The sequence below is a fragment of the Anser anser genome (assembly GCF_964211835.1).
Source record: "Anser anser genome assembly, chromosome: 2".
Lineage (NCBI taxonomy): Eukaryota > Metazoa > Chordata > Aves > Anseriformes > Anatidae > Anser > Anser anser.
Genome location: NC_139721.1, coordinates 21981343 through 21995412, shown reverse-complemented (window position 1 = coordinate 21995412; position 14070 = coordinate 21981343). Strand labels below are relative to the sequence as shown.

At 45.7% G+C, this 14070-nt stretch overlaps 1 protein-coding gene across 3 annotated transcripts; it reads right to left on the bottom strand.

Moving 5' to 3' along the window:
* Positions 1 to 593: 593 nt before the first annotated feature.
* ZNF706 (zinc finger protein 706) lies at positions 594 to 7805 on the bottom strand. Of its 3 annotated transcripts, none has more exons than XM_083822628.1 (4): positions 7699 to 7805; positions 4589 to 4725; positions 3293 to 3400; positions 594 to 2626 (listed from the first exon to the last, which is right to left on the bottom strand). In XM_083822628.1, the coding sequence occupies exons 2-3, from the start codon at positions 4721 to 4723 to the stop codon at positions 3305 to 3307; spliced, it is 231 nt and encodes a 76-aa protein (XP_083678754.1). In that variant the 5' UTR covers positions 4724 to 4725; positions 7699 to 7805; the 3' UTR covers positions 594 to 2626; positions 3293 to 3304. The 3 variants fall into 3 exon arrangements, with proteins under 3 accessions (XP_083678754.1, XP_083678753.1, XP_083678755.1); XM_083822627.1 differs by lacking the exon at positions 7699 to 7805 and adding an exon at positions 7175 to 7333; XM_083822629.1 differs by lacking the exon at positions 7699 to 7805 and adding an exon at positions 5103 to 6488.
* Between the last annotated feature and the right edge of the window lie 6265 nt (positions 7806 to 14070).

Below are 14070 nucleotides of genomic sequence, written 5' to 3'. Positions count from 1 at the left end.
CCCTACACAAAGGTGAATCTTTCTCAACAGGACATGGGAAACTTTCTACTTCATTTAAAGTTGGATGGCTTCAAGCTCCAGGACTGTCCACAGCTAGGAAATTAATTTCATTAAGTGCAGTGATACTTGTTTTTAAAAGCAGGCCGGAAATAGGACATTTTACATTTTAGTTTTTTTAATTCTCTTTGATCAGACACGTCACAATGCACACCTGTGTCTTTAGCCAGGTAACAGGGTGGCATCCTTCAGATCAGGAGAGATGCTAGTCCTTCCTCTGACCTTCCCGGTGCGAGGAATATCGCAGATATCCTAAATGAGAACTATTCCCCCATTTAGCATAGCATTCCCACTACACTCATGATGCCTTTATAACAATTCTGCGATAGCTTTCATTTGCTCCTGTATTTGAGACTGCAGCTACTGCAACTAGGGGTCTTACTGAACTGCGGATCACCCTTGCCTTCTCCTACAAAGATCAGTTCATAGGGTATTTTCAAATTGAGCATCACACAGGTTTGAAAATACAGTTCTCACTTCACCATCCCACTAGCGATGCAGCTTTCCAGCTCTTCAGCGCTCATAAAGAGAGATTGTTTAAGAAACAAAATATTTTTATTTAATGCTACACAATCTGAATTGAAGGAATAGAACAGATACTTCACCTCAAGACCAAGCCATACGGATACATCCCAGAACATTTTCCAAAGTAAAACCAGATTACCAAATACCAGTCAGTGCCAGAAGCATCTTTATCCATTTGCACTCAGCATATTTTAGACAAACTACAGCATCAGAACAGTTAGGTACGTCTCCCCCGTACAGCACAAAGGTTGAGAGCAGATTTCTTGCCTTGTGGGAGCCAGTTGGTCAGGATATAGTTATTGATAACATCAAAGAAAAAATAAATGAAGGGTTACATTCTGATGTCAGGTGTACAAGTGCAGTAGTGGATTACTCGCAGAGGAGAACAACATCATCTATAAAAGTTAAGTGGTACATAGGTTATCCCGGAGTGACTATAATACAGAGAAACTTCATGTCAAAGGAAGTATTTACACAGATACTGTCACAGCAAAGAGGACAGGAAGCTAGTCTCACAGAAGTAGTTCATTAAAGAGCAAAAGAGTGGACGAGGACGAAGGCTTTGACTTTATATAATAAAATACCAAGTGCATTCTTTTAAGTGAATGAGTCTTTGAGACTATGGTCCTAGACTTTAGGAAGCCATTTGAGGGTCAAATGTACAGTCCTGCTGCGCAGCAAGGGTCACTAGGACCGCCACAATTTTTATTTTTACATTCCTTGTAGCTACAGAAAGCCACAGCAGTTGTAGCGTTGCTTCTTACTGGGAGCTCTCAAGGAAAGCTCTGAATAAGCCCCCTCCAAATACCAAAGACAGGATTTTGTACAGCAGACCCTCTAGAACAATTCGGATGTTTTTTCACTACTTCTGCACCATGCATCTGGGATTAGAACTGAGCCCAGAACATTTAAAGGCTAATCACAGTTAGCTTCTCAAGTGTTTTTGGCCAGAGTTATTATCCAGCTTTTTCTTGTCACTGCAACTTTAATCGCATGCAATTTCTTAAGCTAGCCATAACGTTTCAGTTACTTTGGCTCTCTTCCAACAGGCTTATTTTAAGCTGGTTGTGAAGAAGGGTTATTAGTGGCTGGCTATTTTATGTATTTCCTGAAGAGCTGCTACTGAATTAACCAGATGCATTTGAGGGGGAAAACACATGCAGTTGACTGCTCAAGTATCTTCAAAACGCTTCTCAAATCAAATTCTCAACTCAGAGCAGAGTTGCTTTTAACTAATATCTGTGAGCATTTTTCAAGCCAGCGTCCCCAGAAGCATTAAATTCTATCGCCTCTCAGCTTCCTCAGGCACCTACCGACTATTAAGGAACACAAGCCTACCACGGGTCTCTCCAGCGCAAGGTTCCAAGGACCCAGCTCCCTCACAGCACAAGAACCCCCTTTGAAATGGCTTGTAGGATAGACTCCGATACACAGGACAGAAGCGTAGAAGGAAGGCTCGCGATTCTCGTGCAGCTTCTAGGGAGCTCGCCGTGCCTCTCGAGTCTGTAACTTGAACATTAGCGACTGAGCTCAAGCAGGCAGCACATCAAACAGTGAATCTGAGCAGCTTCCCTCTTCATTTAAGATTCATTTACTGTAATGTACATTACTTCCAGTGGAATGATACTGCTCGTGTTTTGGCAGGATGGGGAAAATTCCACTTTGTCTTTTATTATTTTATAAGGCAGATAATGCAGAAAGTTGAAACAGAACTTCTACAGGCATTTAATCTGTGATATTGTAAAATCAAAGTACTACTTTATTAAATGAGTTATTTTACACAATATGAACATCAATATAATTACAATTGTAAAAAATTTTTTTTTATAACAAGTATGGACTGATTTTTCAGGATTTCCAAAGAGGGCACAACTGTACATTTACACAGAATTGTCTTTGCGTGAAGCCCAAGAGGGAACAGCATAAAAATATGAACGTTTCTGTAGCCCCTTCATTTTTGCTGATCAACAGTTTTAGAAAAGCAGCTGCAGGTTTGTTATGTAAGGTCTGACAGTAGAAGAGTCAATAGGTGCCATGACTTCACCTACAAAAAACAAGAACAACTCCGTTAAGCTGAACTGTTACACAATGCTGTTTACCTTTGAGTGAATGAAATGCCATAATACTGTTTTTTGCCTCATTTCAGCCTTTAATTATAACCACTTCCAGTTACAGCCTCACAACTGGCCGTCGAGAAATCTCTTCTGGAGTTAACACAGAGGTTACATTTTGTATTTGAATGCAGAAAAATCTGCATTCACTTGCATAGCTTCAGGAACAAAGAAAGCTGAATTGTTGGAAATATGCTAAACAATTCTGCTTTCATTACATGTTTTGTAACCCACAGATCCTATTTATTACAAATACTTTGTTCAAAGCAAAAAGTGCAAAAGCTAACATTTCAAAGCAGTAACTAATGAACAGAGTATTCCTACGACTCTAAGGATGACCATTTCAAGTAATGTAAATACCTTTCAAAACATCCTCCGGACACAGTGAAATGCCACAACCACTTCAGCTATGCGAGTATTAGCTTTCTTCTTGATGCAACAGAACTGTTTAAATTAACTTACAGTTATATACTTATTATATCAAGGAAAATGAAGCAACTTGTAAGTCCCAGTTGGTGGGGGTAAAAAAAGACAACCAAACAAAAAAATGGTTCCTAATATACCTTCTCAGATAATGATTTAGAAATTAAGGTAATGACCTGTAGACAACTTTATGCCTGAACATCAGCCAGTTCTGGAGGAAGTGGAGTCTTAGGATGCTTGCTTTCAAAGTGCTGTTTGAAGGTCTTGGGATCCGGCATTTGTGTCTGATTAAAGAGAGACATTTAGCTTTATGCACAGTACAAGAGTTACATGATACTACAAAACCTATTCACCCCCTAGGTTTTTTGTTTTTGTTTTTTGTGTATGTGAAGCAAAACATCTCTTCAGTGACACTGTCTAGAGACAGGAGCGCCATTAATTTATCTGCAGATTGAGAGAGAATATTTAACCTCAGGTTTTCTGAGGGGTACTTAAGTACTAGTATCATACTGTCTTGGCATCTTCACCAGCAGTTATTACTCTTACTAGCAATCTGCCTGCAAACCTTACATTTCATACAGCAGTTCGGTAAAAAACCCACCTCCTTACTTCCAACAGCTAAAAGGTGAGCACTGATCCTTCTCCAAATCAAATCTTTATGAAAGCTATCCACTGTTTATCAAGTGGCCAGGGAGTTACGTTGCTCAGTCTGACCCTCTACTTGGCACAAGCAGTCTCAGACTATTGCTACAACATATTTGCAAGCAACAACTGCCCAAAGTAATTGCTGCTACAGTCCCATTTCACAAAAAGAGGAGCTGGCTAAAAGTACGTAAGTGAGCAGCCCTGAATTTGGAACCTTGATTAAGACCCAAAAAGTGATAAATCTATTCTAAAATTCACCATTTAAGTGAAAATGGCAAGTTTATACTTCAATTCCAACACTGGAACGCTCCAGAAGAACACCCAGAAGGAAAAGTATAATCTGAACAGCGCTCAGATTTCTGTTCTCTCATCAAGACTTCTATTCTAACAGAAGTTACTGTATATTGAACTTGCATTAAAGCTTTTGGCAGCATCCAACACCACCTTTCCCTCTGCACATTAACATCAACAACCAGTGATGTTAGGGCAGGCCAATTCCGTCACGAAGAGAAGATCTTTCTACCCGGAGGCTAATCAGGAAGTATTTACAGCATACTGAAAGTGCACGCAGCCCCTTACAATTCAGGGAGATAACTTAACTACCTGAACCAGATCAGTACGCGACCTCTCAATTTCTCCTAGCACAGTTATCAATACAGCTCAGTGATCTGTAAGCAAGTAATGTAACAGATACAAATGCTTACAGTAACAAACTAGAGAGCCACTTAAAAGTGCTTTAGTTTACGCTACATAATCTTCTAAAAGTTCTGCTCTAGGCCCAGAGACGGACCTGCCCACAATAATACTTTGCCTTCGGTATCCCTTACCCTACAGACAGTGCAGGTATATATCAAGGCAGCCTTGGCTGCAGCCTTCTGATCATGTCCTTGTTTCTTTTTTTGCTCAGCTTGCTTTTTGGCATTTTTCTGCTGCGACTGAATCTTCTGCTGTCCACGAGCCATATCTACAAACAAAAAGAAGACATTTAGTCTACACGTGTGAGAAACTACCGCTGATAGCCGACTCAGAAGCTGTAACTACGAATGTAAGCAAGCAGTCGTGCTGTCCATGCACTCTGGCCTACAACTCCCATAATTCATACACAACAGACATCTGTTTAGGCTCTTTACTTTGTGAAGATCCTATGGTCTCTGTATCTAAAAGGATGCAACAGTTTTTTAGTCCATACTAAAGCTTCTTCCTCTGAAAAGCTTCCAGGTTTAATTTTGACAAACGTCTTCAATATATGGAGACTCAACCTTATTTCTGGAACTTGGAACAGGTTTCAAGAAAGGGAAATCAGAAATGTTCCCCAAGCTGCATCACTGTCTTCTGGTGTACCTGCTGTGATCTGCTTTGGAATCAGGAATGGCAAGAATGATGTGTCATCCCTCTTTATCCAAGGCTGTTTTTAGAGGTGGCCATCCTTTTCGATCTTCAGCTGATTTTATATGCGTGCATACATATTTCTTGGAAAGACAGACGTAAAGCTGTGTCCACTGGAAGCCACTATTCTACACAGCCCACAAGCATAAAGGAAGCAAACGCTATTGCCACCTGCCATGAGAAGGTCCACCACAAACAGAAATGAGGTTCAAAAGTCACATTTGGTGGAGCAGCAAAGCAACAGGCTCTACACCAGAAGGCTCCACCTGCGTGCAGCCCACCAGGCCACCCAGCTCAGCCTGTACCCCAGGCAGGACTGGGGCGCACTGACACGGCAGGGTTCAGAACGCGGTTATACAACCCCGCAGCCCACTTCCAGCTATTATCTTTCTTACAGTCCCTCGCGTCCCACGCATAATCCAGTTGCGTGGCTCTCACAGAGACGCGAGGCTTACTGCACAAGCGCAGGAGAGCCACTGAAGTCCGCCGTTTCGAGGACAGCCAGTTAAGGTCTAGTGTTCCCCACAGGCTGGCAGGTTGGTTACGGCCCATACACAAGCTGCACTTTTCCAGCAAGGCAGCACTCTGCGGGGACACAGCCGGTCCTTCACGCAATCCTTCCAGCAAGGACACAGGCCGAAGGGAGAACAGCCTGTCCAAACAGAGGCCGAGCTCCCGTCAACACACACAAAAAGCCCTCACTGCCATTACAGAAGTGAAGTTTCTCTGAAACGCTCCCTACATCTGGGCATTCACTAGCACCGCGTGGATTTCCAGACACGGAGCATCACAGCGCCCAGCACGGAGCAGAAGGACAGCCCTGACCCAAACCAGCTCGCAGGCACCTCTCAGGCCACACTCCCATTTTTTCAGGGTGTATCACGCCACCACGCAGCCCTGGGCAGCAGCATTAGGCTACATTTTCAGCGCTCCCTCCTCCTTCATCAGCCGTCTCTGTAAAAGCCCAAGTAATTCCACAGCGATTATTCGTATGGCTAACAAAATCTGTCTGAACGCAAGAAAACACCAATTGTACTAACAAGAATGCAGAGATACATGCGACATTCAACAGCTCCCATGAGCTGCAGCACAGGGCGTTAAACTGAAACCACCAGCCTGTTCCACTGCCAGCAGATCCTACAGTCACCCTGAAACATCCCAGCCGGGGCCTCTCGCTGTTTATGTACATCACGGCTCGGCAAGAACACTGACTCCCCATTAAGAAAAAAAAAAAAGAAATGAGGTATTGCCAATTGCTTTGCATAAAGAGCCATGGTTTCATTTCAGTTCTATTTTCTTGGGATTAAAGCAATCTCTCAGAGTCAGGGGCTGCTGACAGAGATTTTCACGAAGCATTTTTATATTGCTTTGTATTTCGGCCCTTGAAAAGGGCTCCTGAACGAACGCACCGCAGCAGCTCAGTCACGCTGACCTTGGGTGCAGCAGGCGGGCAGTGTTCTTGGTTAAGCCCCAAACGAGAAAACACAACCGAGAACCTCTGCTTAAAAAACATCAGCCTTCACACGGCGCCTGCGAGCAAAAAAAAAATCGAGCGTTTAGACACCGCAAATTACACCGACACAGCTGGAACGCAGAGAACGAGTACTCGGTTAGCGGAAAATTAAGGTTAGCTGGGTTATTAGCGCGTTAAGAGAGTGCTAAGATCACCCCAAAGTTTGCTCACAGGAATAAAAGGAGACACAGATGAGCCCACCGACGCCCCAAACCCGCATCCCGGCGGCCCAGGGCAGACAAGCGCCGCTCCCCGGCACCAGGCGGGGAAGCCCAGCAGGCCGCGGGGGCACCGGGGGACGCGGGGACACGGCGGGGCCGCCCCCGGCGGGCTCAGCCCCCTGCGAGGCACTCTCCGCACCCTCAGCTCGGTACCGGCAGCCCCGGCTCCCCCCTGGAGGCGGCAGGGGGAGGCCGCGGGCCCGGGCAGGGCCTGGCGGGGTCCGTGTGGCCGCTCCGAGCCCCCCGCTGCCCGCCCGGCCCCCGCCCGCTGCCCGCCGCCCGCCGCCCCTCACCCGGCCTGGGAGCGCGGCCTCAGAGCGGCAGGAGAAGGCTCCGCGCGGCCCCGCTGCAGCCGCCGCCGCCGCCTGCCCGCGAGGAGGAGGAAGGAGGAGGAAGGAGGAGGAAGGAGGAGGAAGGAGGAGGGCGAGCACAGCGCATGCACGGCTCCGCCCCGGCCCCGGCGGCAAATGGCGGCGCCACCGCCGTTACATAACGAGGGGGGGCCGCAGGGGAGCCCCCGGCGAGCGAAGGGGCGGTGGTTTCGTAGGCTCGCGGCATCGGTAGGGGTGGAAAAGACCCCCTAGATCACCTGGCCCAACCATCCCCCTACCACCAATGTCACCCACTGAACCGTGTCCCTAAGCACCACGTCCAACCTTTCCTTGAACACCCCCAGGGACGGTGACTCCACCACCTCCCTGGGCAACCCGTCCCAGTGCCTGACTGCTCTTTCTGAGAAGAAATGTCTCCTCATTTCCAACCTGAACCTCCCCAGGCACATCTTGAGGCCATTCCCTCTAGTCCTATCACTAGTTACCTGCAAGAAGAGGCCGACCCCCAGCGAGGGGAGCAGGCCTGGTAAAGGAGCGGAGGTTTGTGACAGATGTCCTCGCGTGTCCCAGAGGAATGTGTGTGCCCTCCGAGCTTGCACACCCACACAGAAAAGGGGAAAGGGAAGCAGGATGACATCCTGCCACTCTTTGAGCCGCTGCTGTGGCTTTGAAATAAACCTGGGGTCCCCAAACAGTCCTGCATCTGTGACAAAACAGCAAAGAGGAACGTGCTTACCTTAACTAATTACTAGGTGTTGGCGTTTTATAGGTCAGGCTAGATGACTCTTACGTTCCCTTCCCATCTGAGAGAGAAGAAAAGCTACAAAAAAGCCCTCAAAACAACAATGGTGCCATTGTTATGAGTCATGCCCCTAGCGTGACAGCAGTTACAGGGCAGCTGCGTAGCAAATTCTGACGCTTAAGTCACTGGAAGTAGGCCTGGATGTGACTACAGCTAACACAGTCAAACTATAAGCCTCTGATTTATATATTATATATATATGTAGTATATATATATATATAATATATTTTCCCCAACATTCCCATTTTCAATAATTTCTTCCACATTAAAGTGACAGTGCTGAAAATGAAATTGCGTGTACTCGAGCAATGATATCCACAATCCACACTGCATTCAAATAGTCTTGGGAGTGGGTTCTGAACCTTTGGAAAGCGCAACTCTAAAAAAACCTTGAAAGTGCACGTGTGCGTGGTTGTGGGGTTGCAGGGGGAGGTGGGCAGCTCGGGTTTGGTGTTTGGAAGCAGGTGGCTTTCAGAATGAGGTTTTGCATTGATCAGAAAGAAGGTTGTGAAGTGAAAAAATAGCTTCTCTCCTGGCTGATGCTGTTCTGGGAAGGCTGCTGACCTCAGCAGTGTTACTGGAGTCTGCTTTCAAGGGTCGTGTCCCCATTCGGAGTCACTGCTACGCACTGGGCTGGATGAGAATTTCAAATAAAGCAGATTTCTTGACCGCACATCGAGCTCTGGCTTGTCTCTGAACCTTCTCCTGCTGTTGGTAAAACAGAGATCTTGCAGGACAGAGGACCACGGTCATCCCTCTGGCTGCTTTGTCTACTGCTGCCTTTGCTGTAGCCCCTGGTCACAGCTTCGGTTCCTATATTGCCCAAATCATTTTGCAACTAAGACACTTCCAAAGAGACTATTAGGAAACAGAACCCATTGTGAAAAAAGAAAACGAGTCCTCGTAGTTGACATTTCTATTATGAAGATAAAACAGAAAATTTCCCTTTTGATCTAAATGATTTTTCAGACTTTATTCACTGCATGAAAACCATTTATCACACTGAAGGTGATATTTACATGCACACTTACATGCAGGCTAGCAGAAAGGTGCAGGGTGGATACAGTGAGCTGGTGGAGGCGAAGCTGGCCTGTGTGCTGGATGTTTTGCATAGCTCTGTCAAAATGAGGCAGTTGTAATTGCGGTGTATCTGGCTGACGGACTTCCTGTGCTTTGTGTTGCTCCCATATGAGGTAAAGCAAGCCAGAGTATATGAATGAAAGTAAAAATAGAAGTTAAAATGAAAAATACAATAATGCTTTAAACGGAAATGTTGTATTTTCAAATTACTAGAAATATATTGTATTTTTTCTGTCTTCTTGTTTTTTTATTTAATTTAAAAACAACTCTCGAGCACTACTGATGTTACCAAATATTCTGTGTTAAAATAGAGTAAAAATCAATAATACCTCTCAGTAGTTAAGGGTAGACCAAGTGCAAAGAGCTTGCCAATATGTCCAAGCCAAGCCATACAAAAATGTTTCAGAGGCTGGAATTCATTGCAACCTGTAGGGACATCATACACATAGAAAATAGCTCCAAATGATATTGTTAAGGCATTGTAGCTCTTGTGGAGCCCCTAAGTACAGTCTATATTTAAAAACAAACAAACAAACAAACAAAACAGAGAGAAAGGGATCTTTTCATGATGACACAATTTATCAGAAATAAGGTTTTAATTCAAGGCCAAGCATCAATGTGGTGAACAACACATTGAAAAGGACTGAGTGTGAAGGGCCGTAGTCGCTCACAGGATGATGGTAAGAGCTATATAGGGTAGAAGTATAAGAAATTCCACATCTATTAGTACAGTTTTATTTTATTTACAGATACTGCCAAGAACAATGGGAGGAATTATGTACAGCAAGATTATTTTTTAATTATAATTTTTTAACAGTCTTGACTGTTATTTACTCTCATGCTTATTTCTCATCTCATTGAATTCTAGGCCCCCATCATTTCCTGGGCACACACAGGGGTGTGATTTCTGTCATGAGGCCAAAATCCCTGTCCTGCTCAGCAGCAGCTCGCTGGCACTTGGCTCTCGTCGTAAGTCAGCTTGGGCTATCTCCCTTCAGAGAGACGGGCGTCCCCAGCCCAATTCCCTGCTGCGAACCACCTGACGTTTCGACATGTGTTATTAAACCCACGTCGAGTACAGCAGTGCTGCGGTGCAGGGCAAGCTTGCTCACAGCAGAACAGGTGGGGCTGCATCTCCCTCCTGAATCAACTCCCGTGGGCGTCTGCCAGGTCCTCCCACTGGCATTCCTTACCACAGCTTCTTCCTGCTTGTTTTCTTCCGTGCTCGCTATCGATCCGGTGTGGCATCGATCAAACGTCACCTCACCGGCCAAACGCTGGCTGGCGGCCGAGGGCTGCCCTTTGCTATTCACGTGTGGGATGTGTACACGCCGGTATCGTGTGCGTGGCTATCAAGCGATTTTATTTGGTGCCCCGCCACGGCACGTCTGCACGTCTTCACGAGTGAAAGGGGACATGCCCTGGGCCTGCAAGTGATAGAGATCGCACTGCATTTTGTGGATGCAGACCAACGCCGACAGGAACACAAACAAGAAGAGATTAGCTCTGCAGCAAAAGGTCGTAAGGCTTAGACTTTGAAGCTAATATCCTTTGGAAGGGTATTCAAAGCTGGTGCAATGGTAGGTCAGCGACAATATTGCTGAATTTCAGGGGCAGGGTGACAGTTGTAGGCAGAGCTCCAGACGGGCTGGAATCCTGCTCTGTTAGTACTGTTTGACATAAACCATCATGTAACAGTACTTACCATAGTGAGGGGCCTGACAGTGGCATGCTGCTCACTTACCCTTCCTCTGCCTTATGGACTTTTAACTTCCTCCCTCCTCTGTGTGTTAGTACACCATTCTTATCCCTCTAAAAACATTTTTAACAACCACTGCTTCAGCTTTCATACGTCCTGTTCATGCCTGCCTGACACAATATTGACTCCTGTCCCCCTGTTGCCCCTTACTGTCATGTGCTACTTTTCCACAGCTGGGATGTTGGCTTCTCATGGGCTTACCCAATATTGCTGTTGTGGCACACACACAAAAGAGTGAGTTCTTAAACTACATACTTGGCTTTCAGTTTCACTCAATATTTAGCTCTGCTCTTGCATGAGATGATACCAAATCACAACACATACACACTGTAGAAAGAAATCTTTTAAGGCATGTGAGGGTATGCATTTTTCTGCATGTCACTGCAGAACTAGCTATTTTGTAATGCACAGCATGCAGATCCACAAGTTTCTTCAGTGAACACTCCTCTCTGTTGGAAGGAGGAAAAAATGTCCACGGGAGGATGTGACACGGAGCTGCCTACATCCTCTGAGAGACAAAAAAGAGAGGGCTTGAGGAAAAGGCTCATGCAGAATGACAGAGAGGGAGGCAGTTAAAAGCTGGGAGATTCAGGTGCTGAAAGGTTGGCAAGGCATATGAGAGAGCGGGGCAAAGACTGCCTCGTGGCCTGTATTTTGCAGTCTCTCCTCTTTTAAATTCATGTTTTTGGATGTGGCTTCTGCTAAAAACAGGGCGCAAATGCCTTTCTCAGCATGTCACAACTTTTTGACCAACCCACATAGGCGAACTGGAGACCTTGAGAACATATGCTTCCGTTCTATGTAAACAGCTAAAAATAGATTTCAGCTTTGCACAGCATTACGTACAGTTTCTATTTTTAAATGCACACAAATTAATCTCATGCATTCATTCCTTTTTGCACGTGCCCTCCATTCATGCTTTTGAGCCTCATACGTGCTGAAGTCCCCGCCTTATCTTGAAAACCAATTTATCTGCAGATTTTAAATTAATAATACCAAGATTTCACTCCTGCTCTGAGGATATATTTAAATATATGTATGAAGAATGAGAAAAATCCTTGCACTATGCCACATGCATATTAAAACATGTGCAGCAATTGTAATTAAAACCTCTTAGAAACATGCCAGCCTTGTTCACAACTTGTCTCTAGCCTCGAGGAGGGCAATACGTCCCTCTGTCTGTGCTCTTGAGTGGTTGCACATCTCAGAGAGGCCTCTACATTGAGGCTTAAAACATCTGCCAGCTCTGCTTGCTTCCTTCTGCAGCCCATCTGCAAGACTCCACCCTCGTACCAGCAAATATTTTGGTAGCTGCTTACTGTACCTTGCAGAAGCGGTGCTTCTCATCCACAGCCAGCCCCTCCATCTGTCTTTCAGTCATCCACGTGCAGATTTCGTTGCCATTCTGGGACTGCTAAGCCGTTTGAAGCACTTTCTGCTGGCCAAATAGTATGTGAAATGGTGCTGGCAGGGAAGCAGAGGCCAAGGACACATCCCAGAATGACACATCCTAGGATGAGCACAAGGACTCAGCGCACAGGAATGGGCTCTACAGCTGCTGAACATGCCCCATGGAAAGAAAGCAGCCTGGGACATCCAAAAGCACCACACATGTTGCCGGTTTTCCCAGGTCTGCAGTGCTGGCTCAGCCTCAGCAGTCTGCTGCTTCAGGAAGAGATCAGTGAGAAACATCTGCTGGATTTCAACTTTTTCCTTTTCAGATGCCCCGTTACCCTCACTCTGAAATCCCTGTGTGACTTAAAGGCAGGAATCCAAAGAGCCTGCTACAAACGGGGCTGCGAGGGTTGCTCTGATCTCCGGTGTTTCTTTCCAGCTGCTGGCAGGGCTCCGAACATACTAAGGTCTAGCTCACAAACACTGGGGCATAAATGGGACCTGGCAAGAGAAATCGGAGGAATGATTTGGTTTGCACCAATTGACTGGATCCCAATGCTTTCTGCAAAAGATCCCAGAGTGCACACAGTGCAGCAGCAGAGCAGTGTGGGATGCAGAAGCAGAACAGAAAATACACGTGAGAAGCAGCCAGCAATGCCAAAAGGCTGCAGCTACGTAGAGGCAGAAGACATTGCTCGCAGGGCAGTGAGGTGGAACACACCTCCTGATTGTCAGAGTTACTGCAGCTGAGCTCACGTGGATATAGGAAGCCCACGGTCGTGTCCCAGTAGATTTAAGTTTACTCTTAAGACACTCAGAGTGCCACAGGACGGAGGAACGGAAATCCCTTTTCCTGCTACATGGCTCCTGCCTGAGCAATGCAGGCAAGGGGCTGCTATTTCACTTTGTACTTTAGCCTGGCTTCTGCTTAGGAACTGCATGAGAAATCCAAGGAGGATGAATTATGCTTCTGTGAAAATCCTCAGTGCACATCTCCAGTCAGACAAGACAGAATAACACTTAGAGGACAGTCCCAGAGCTGAAAAGAAGCAAGAGCTGGTTATGAGGTAGCATTAGCTACAGACTTTGCATATTAGTATTTACAAGGCTAGAACAATTTAAAGATCTCATTTAAAGTACGTGATTAAAATAATAATAATGATAATGATAAAGACTCATCTTAAACTGACTGCTGGTCTTTAAAGCTGATTCAAAAATTTGCTCTTGCAATTTGGCTAAATAATTATAAGGAACTGAAGTGGAAATGCCTGGTGCTGGAGGCTTGCATGTCAGTCCCAGCAGGGAAGTGTTTTTTATAATGCTGCCATGTGCAAAAGGACCAGGTTAGAAAACAAGGGCCTGATCCTGTCCGTGCTCAGACAGAGATACGAGTTCAACACCTGCTTGCTGCACTCTCCCCATCCCCAAACCGCGACTGCAGCCCCTGCCATCCTTCACGTAAGTCTTCCTACTCCCACGTGTCTGGTGTACCCTTCTCCAAACCAGCTGTCCGAGCTTCTTGCTGACACTGTCCTGTGTCGGTCAGCCACAGTAACAAATAACTGCAGCTGCACAAAGCTCACACCAAGGGCTGCCAGCACAGCCCAAGCCCTTGCACACTTCAGCTGCTCCCTATTTTAAAATGTGCACCTTTAAGCAAGATAAATTTAGACGGGAAATAATCTCCCAGGCTTGTTGCTTCTGTGTTCTTCTCTGATACCATGAAGAGTTCTTTCATGTGAGAAATCTTTTTATCACATATATAAGATCATTATCAAATCATTTTTTTTACCTCCCTGTTTGATAACCCAAAGAACCTGA